At 40.9% G+C, this 7,974-nt stretch overlaps 1 protein-coding gene across 1 annotated transcript; it reads right to left on the bottom strand.

The window, feature by feature from the left end:
- Positions 1-5,433: 5,433 nt before the first annotated feature.
- LOC113810564 (uncharacterized) lies at positions 5,434-7,617 on the bottom strand. The gene is made up of 5 exons (XM_027362185.2): positions 7,544-7,617; positions 7,292-7,376; positions 6,389-6,641; positions 5,877-6,013; positions 5,434-5,730 (listed from the first exon to the last, which is right to left on the bottom strand). The coding sequence occupies exons 1-5, from the start codon at positions 7,615-7,617 to the stop codon at positions 5,434-5,436; spliced, it is 846 nt and encodes a 281-aa protein (XP_027217986.2).
- Positions 7,618-7,974: the final 357 nt, after the last annotated feature.

Genomic DNA, 7,974 nt, shown 5'->3' with positions numbered 1-7,974 from the left:
TATATATATATATATATATATATATATATATATATATATATATATATATATATATTCATGTATGTATATATATGTACATATGAACCATAGTCATGTTGACAAATGTAGAAAAGATATGAATGAGAATGGATAATTTCACAATACAAGAGATGTATCTTCGTGTGTGTGTGTGTGTGCGTGTGTGTGTGTGTGTGTGTGTGTGTGTGTGTGTGTGTGTGTGTGTGTGTGTGTGTGTGTGTGTGTGTGTGTGTGTGTGGGTGTGTGCATGCGTGCGTGCGTGTGTGTATATATGTATACATATATATATGTACACACACACGCGCATATATATATATGTGTGTGTGTGTGTGTGTGTGTGTGTGCACATACATGCATACATACACATATACATACATACATATATATATACATACATACATACATACATACATACATACATAAGAAATCTAAAAAACAGCGGCAACTTTATCATTATAACGAAATATATATTAGACTTGACAAGAAATTAAGATTACATTAACAATATATTACAAAACCTACAGCAAACATTAAATTATAAAATCAACAATAATTCTGTGACTAGTGACTAGAAACTTCAATAAAATTTCAATAACTCCAATGAATATTACACAAAATCAATAGTAACTTTCTGCCTACAATATTTTCTAATGACACAAAGCTATTCTCAAGACAATAATCTTAAAATGGAACTTGAACATTCCTTATTGTTGATTATGTTACCTGGAACTAAAATGTGAGGTTTTATAAGATTGAACAACTCCCTTTTCAAACTTTGCAAAACCCGCCACCTGCACTCGCCCTGTTCCATCGTTAACGCCACGAAGACAATCGGGTCGGTTTTCTTTCTCCACATGTGTTCACCTATAACCACTTTTGACTTTCGTTCGTATTTCACATATGGCGCACAGCTTTACCGCGCACAGAGTACAATCGCACAGCTGGCAAGGCAGTATCACAATCTACAATTATCTCTATCTCGATCTCAATTGTGCTACGTGCTACCAGCATGTTATTAGAAAGATTTTCTAATTTTCTATTCCTGTTGAAATATAGGGCATTGGCGTGGTGAGTATCCATCATATCCAACGTGTGGGAAAAAAGTCCAGCAGTTCCATTAAAAATCGCTTTATTTCACGAATCTATGGATAGTCCGAACGTACCTTAAAGCAAATTTACATGCTTTGATTCAATTGTATATGTGTTCTTTATTACTGCAAAGCATAATTGATAAATACAATTCAAATAATCAAGCTTATTATTTTTAAGGTTAAATTTGATTTCGGTAAATTCTCACAGACTTGGCAACGTCGGGTAAATATCTGCACATTGTATAGAGATTCAGTTCATTCATTAATGTGTTATATCCTTCAGGATGTTGGGATATCCGTGGATGTCATGGTGACGGGTAAGCAGGCAGAGCATGTGAGGATAAAGTAAAGTTTGAAACTCCGTGCTGGGTTTTATTTTAATTGTTCATCCTCCAGTCTGTCACCAGGGGCGCTCAGATCACAGGGATCATTCATATATATTAATGTGTATAAAACTTCATCTAAAATATATCTTCGTATAAAATAAATCTTTCACTTATATATATATATATATATATATATATATATATATATATATATATATATATATATATATATATGTATGTATGTATGTATATATATATATATATATATATATATATATATATATATATATATATATATATATATATATATATATATATGTATGTATGTATGTATATATATAAATACTGTAAATAATCACATCACATACATATCATTGGTATTTATAATATAGGATAATGACTGTAGTTTACTCTTATCCTTACACAGGACGTCAGTAATTACGCAACGCCATCTCTCTATTCCTCTGAATATTCATATATATTTTTTTCTGTTAGTTTTCCTCTCGCTTATGTACCTTCAATCATTCCTGTCAGTGGATCATATTCCAGGCTTGCTTCTCTAGCGATGCGACACCAAAAAATAAGTTTTCTCTCTTACCATTTTTATTAATTCTCTTTTCTCCCCATGTTTCACGTCCACATAGGAGAATCCACCGCATGTAGGTTTTGGTATCTTTTTCTTGATGCTATGGAAATTGATCAGTTGGATAATAGCCATCAGTTTCAAGAAGGATGTTTTTGCCAATCCTATACACTTTGAGGCTTTTTTTTTTTACGTCTTCTATCCTCTGTTATAATACTGGCAACATATTGGAATTTATTCTCTTTTTACGAATTTGTTGGTATTGAGAAAGATATTTGACTTGGGATTTTCTCTTTTACTAATAACCATCGTTAACGTTTTCATTTAGCCCTAGGCCCCCTCCTCTGCTGGCTTCATCACTAGCTATCGTAAATCCTGTTCTAGGGACGGGCACACAAACGCATTACGGCGCCGTATCTCCTTAAGGCGCCTTAGCTTACGACCGCCTTAGCTTACGACCGACTGTTCCTACGACCCATACACAAAGCAAGGGAGACTCGCCATTGGTACAAGTTAAGGCCCGTAGACTAAGGCAGGGTTCAAAATTACTCGGAATGATTTTTATTATTTGGCTCATGATGGTTATAGTTCTGTGTTTGTTATAATCAATGGTTCCTGAGGATTATGGCATTGTAATGGAGACAGCCTTGCACATTTCGCGGCTCATTTGTATCTGTCATATAAACTGATTGTTATTTCCGTCCGTTTCTGTAATCCATGGGTTTCGACATTCTTTATAATATATAAGATTGGCTATTTCCGTTGAATTCTGTAATCCAGATCTCTAATTCTATTGTAATGCTAATTAAAATTCTACTAATTATATTCTATGAATTGATTAATTCTACTATTTCCCCAGAAGCTTCCTCCTCCTTTTGCCGGTTATTGCGTGTTTTGTTTCGTTTATTTCGATTTTCGTTCCTTCTTCAACTTGTGGTTCTATATATTCCCTTCCTTATTCATTTTGATATAGATCTTCCACGAATTCCTTTCATCTATCCTTTATTTGTTGTTTTTTTTCGATTAAAACCTCCCTATCCTTTGCTTTATCATCATTAGGAGTTAACGCCGACGGGGGCGCATAGCCGCGTCCACCTTTTGGGATCCCTCATGGCAAGTCGCCAGGCAGGGGCCCGGCCCATCTCGAGCTCTTCCTGACAGGTTTGATCGATCTGCCCAAGCCACGACCTCCTAGGTCGTCCCACAGGCCTCCTTCACCCAGGGTTGTCTCCTACAGAGAACCTAATGAGCAGGATCAGCCTGTGGAAAGCGAGCCAGGTGGCCATATAGCCTGAGTTGGCGATCCCGGATTGTGCAGGTAACAGGTCCTGTGCCAGTCTCAGGGTGCAGCCGTTGGTTAGACATATGGTCCCGCCAACAGTACCCCATGATCTGGCGCAAGGACCTATTACAAAAGGCATGAAGACGAGACTCCAGGGCACTGGATAATGGCCAGGTTTTACTACCGTAGAGCAAAACTGGCATTATCAGGGCCCTGAAAACCCGTAGCTTGGTCCTTCTGCACAGGTACCGGCATCTCCAAATACTCTTGTCGAGAGAGTTCGTGAACCCTGCTGCCAGGGCAATCCGTCTGCTGACTTCCTGGTCTGACAGCCCAGAGTTATGAGCTGCACTACCAAGGTAGGTAAAGCTCTCTGTGATTTCAATGTCCTTGCCTCAAGCACGCACCGACCGAACTGGTTCTCCTAGCAAGTCCCCAAAGTCCTGAATCTTGGTCTTGGTCCAGGAGACCTCTAGACCCAAGGGCTTCGCTTCATTCCTAAATGCATCGAGAACCACCACTAGGGTTTCCAAAGACTCAGATAGAATAGCAACATCATCGGCAAAGTCAAGGTCTGTAACCTTAATATTACCCAGTGTTGCTCCACAATGACTTTGAACAGTAGCTCTGCCTAGTATCCAGTCCATGCAAGTGTTGAAAAGGGTTGGTGCAAGAACACAGCCTTGCCTCACTCCTGAACTAACAGGAAAAAAGCTCGACAGGCCCCCACCACACTTTACAGCACTTTCAGTACCAGTATATAGGTTTGCTATTAGTTCAATAATCCCTGTTGGAATTCCTCTCAGTCTCAGGATCTCCCAGAGTGATTCCTGATACACTGTATCGAACGCCTTCTTGAGGTTGATGTAGGCTGCAAGCAACCCACGTCCGAACTCACGACGGCGCTCTACAATGACTTGAAGCACAAGAATACGGTCTATTGTGGACTTACCAGAAGTGAATCCGGATTGCTCTGGCCTCTAATACCTTAGTAGATGGTCTCTAATACGCCTCAGAGGATGCGGGCAAGAACCTTGCCTGGTACACTGAGCAGTGTGATGCCGCGATGATTGCTGCAATCCCATCGGTCCCCCTTCCCCTTCCAGAGAGGGATGACCACTACCCCTCAACAGGCCAGAGGGAACGGTACCGGACTGCCAAATGGCAGCCAGGACAGCATGCAATCCCTGCGCCATAGGTTCACCACCAGCCTTTAACAGTTCAGCTGGGATGCCGCAAATACCCGCTGCTTTACCACTCTTCAGCTTGGAGATCACCTCCCTAACCTCAGCTAGGGAGGGTGGGTCCTCGCTAATGGCTGGGTCCGGCAGCGGAATCACGGCACTACCCACATCCAAGTTAACTGTTGGAGGGTCAACCTGATACAACTGCTCAAAGTACTCAGCCCAACGCTCCCTCACCGCAACAGGATGTGAGACGATCTGGCCACCCACTAAGCGAACTGCAGTCACCTGTGAAGAGGGCTTGGAGTTCAGTTTTCTCAGGGCTTGGAATGCAGGATGAAGGTCATTTACTGCGAAATGGCCTTCGACCTCCTCAGCAAGATTCCTAATAAACTGTTCCTTGTCCCTTCTTACGGTGCAAATCCCGATCCCCTGCCAGACGAGCCGCACGGCAAGCATCAGTAGCTTCCAGTGTCTCCTGAGAGATTGAATTCTGTCTTGCTCTTGGGCGTTCTCCAATTGATTCTTGGGCTGCATCAAGCGTTTCACGCTTGAAGGTGTCCCACAGAAGTACAGGGTCCGTTAGGTTGTCGGGAAGAGCTCGAGATGGGCCGGGCCCCTGCCTGGCGACTTGCCATGAGGGATCCCAGAAGGTGGACGCGGCTATGGGCGTTAGCTCCAGATGATGATGATCTATATATATATATATATATATATATATATATATATATATATATATATATATATATATATATATATACACATAAATATCCATATAAATACACACACATGCATATATATGTATGTATATACATATATGTGTGTGCATACATATGTGTATGTATACATATGTGTATATATATATATATATATATATATATATATATATATATATATATATATATATACGGTATATATAAATCAAGAACTGCATGCATATGGTATCCACCTAATCACCGCAGTAATCCTCATCAAGATCTAAGTATTCGTTACAGACAGCGTTATACAACATATCAGCGACTTGTTCCACGAAAATATAGCCAAGATGGCCAATATCATCGCATTTCCACTCGAACATAGGGGGCGTGGTCTTGTGGTGCTGCAGACAGGCGTCAGTGTACTGAACAGACAGAGGTAACGTGCTGTCCCAGATAGTCACACCGGTTCCCTGTAGTTGGTGCAGGGCCATTCCGTTGACCAGGTTGATGGTTTTCTCACTATACTTGAATCTTCTTTTTCGCGTTGCCTATAAAGGAAATGGAAGTTGTTTGGCTTAAGGCAGGCTAACTGAATTTACGGTATGCAAATGTGGACTGCATAAGTTAGAACTCCTCTTCCCATTCCCATCCATGATACTGAATTCTAAGAAAAGGGCTCCGGTGTATCACCCACCTGGGTATCATCAATGAGTTTGTAATAAACGGGGACACTGGATGCAAGACGGGTAAAGTATGGCGTCAGTTTGTTAAGTGTCTTATTATACTGGATACCCCTGTCTGCACGCTTTGCTATGTGATGAAGGCCGCCATCTGTGCAAAACATGAAAATCATATTTTGAAATTGGAGATATAGGAAAGTGAATAGCAAAAAATTATGTGACTGAAGTATAAAATTTGATGTAATGTGCACCGCACAAATTTCCTCTCACTCTCTCTCTCTCCCATATCCTTTTGAGATTTAATCTTTTGTCTCAGTAAACTTGTCGAAGTCAAAAAAGTCTCTCTCCCTCTCCCCCCTCCTCCCTCTCCCTCTCCCTCTCTCTCTCTCTCTCTCTCTCTCTTTCTCTCTCTCTCTCTCTCTCTCTCTCTCTCTCTCTCTCTCACGCAGATATGGTATGATAAAACTTGATATAAGCTACCGACGTGTCAGTAAAACAGCTTCTGACAGAAAGGGCTCATACGGACCTATGACAACAATGGTCGGTTTGAGCTCCTCTCCCTTCTCCCAGCGGTCCATAAGGCGTGGGAAGGATTCGAGGAAAAAGTCCACATAGTAGGTGAGTCTAATGGGAATGGACAGGTGTTTCGTCTCGAGGATGGACTTCAACTTCTCCACCCGCATGTGGATCAGAGCTTGGACTCCTTTCCATGTCTGTTGAGAAAAGGTACTGTCATCATTCCCTCTCCCGACAAGTCTCCGAAGCTTGTAAGGAAAAGACTGATGGGGATTTGTTCAGCACAGTGTTCCCAGTGGAAAAGAGTGAAATTAATTTCAAATGATACCTTGTTCACCAGAAAAGTAACCCCATGACCTTTAAAAATTAATAATAAAATATCCCTTCGATATAAATTCATATATATTCATTATAGCTTTGAGTAACTTTCTGATAACCTATTGCGTTGCCTGGTAGAAGCGCTGCTTTGCACATATAGTAAAAAGAAAGATTACAAGGTACTGAAAGTACTACAAAAAGTGCAGCACGCGAGGAGACCACACATGCTTTCCTTTAAAATATCTAGTTTCATCGTGACCATAGTTTTGAAAAAGCGGTCAGATGCTGCAGAAAAATACAAATCTTAGACCAAATGAAAAAGGATAATGAAAATTTGACATTATCAGCGGCATAGATCCGTACATTGTCGTAAACTCGACTGACGGGAACAGGCTGAGAAGGACAACGTACCCAGACTTTGTAAATCATTTGCTATTTACACCAAGCTCATACACAGCCGAAGACCTTATCATAAAGGTCTTTTTCTATTTAGACAAAGAGAACTGGTCAGACGGTGGTGGGTGTGGTCTACAGGGTCATGAAAGAGTACAGAGAAACAACTAGATTAGTTCGATCCAGTAACAGGACAAATCACGGTAAAATATGTCGAGCATGACGTGTACATTAGAAATGACAAATGGCAGTTTTCATTGGTGGGGTACCCTTGGCAGAGCCCAAAACTAAAACATAAAAATCAAGCTAGATCAGCTTATATGGTAATAGCTTAAGACCAACCTCAAATGATGCAGCTATGCCTTTATAATGTGACTTTTTGCCCGTATAATAACACGTAATGAACCTGAATATACATTTATTGCTGAATAATATTACTTTTGTCTACACTAACATCTTTGGCAGCAAAATTAACACATAACGAGTGTCAAATGAAGACCGCGTGGCCTCTGAGACATCATGCTCCATGTGGCAGCCATACAAGCATAATTTTGTGCGTCATTTGCATTCAAAATGGTGTCAACGCGAGGTTTCACATAGCTTGTGCATCTATCCTCAGGCCCCTGGCCTTGGCTAGACTTTGCTACCGCTTAAGCACCGTTCTAGTGTACATTACCTTGTGTTTACCAGTGTGTTGTAATTTTTCTTAGACCAAGCCCTACATACCACTCTATCACTGACCAACCAGTCACCAGTCGGAAGCCCTCTACACACAAAAGAGCCTCTTACACGTCTATTGTGCAGCGTTGAGCCAGGACTGGTTCCATATAAGGCGATAAATCGACATATCTACAAGAGCTCTGTAAAAGCTAGTAGTATCGGAAT

This window comes from Penaeus vannamei, chromosome 20, assembly GCF_042767895.1.
Source record: "Penaeus vannamei isolate JL-2024 chromosome 20, ASM4276789v1, whole genome shotgun sequence".
Classification (NCBI taxonomy): Eukaryota; Metazoa; Arthropoda; class Malacostraca; order Decapoda; family Penaeidae; genus Penaeus; species Penaeus vannamei.
Note: the sequence above shows the minus strand (reverse complement) of the source record. Positions and strands in the feature narration are given on the sequence as shown.

Bases quoted from the DNA above. Each gene is read 5' to 3' on its own strand.
- LOC113810564 (XM_027362185.2), bottom strand. From the start codon at position 7,617: ATGGAGCATGATGTCTCAGAGGCCACGCGGTCTTCATTTGACACTCGT. The intron at 6,642-7,291 runs GTGATTTGTCCT...AATCCCCATCAG, and splicing joins CATGCTCGACATATTTTACC to TCTTTTCCTTACAAGCTTCG. The intron at 5,731-5,876 runs GTGGGTGATACA...TTTCCTTTATAG, and splicing joins AACTCATTGATGATACCCAG to GCAACGCGAAAAAGAAGATT.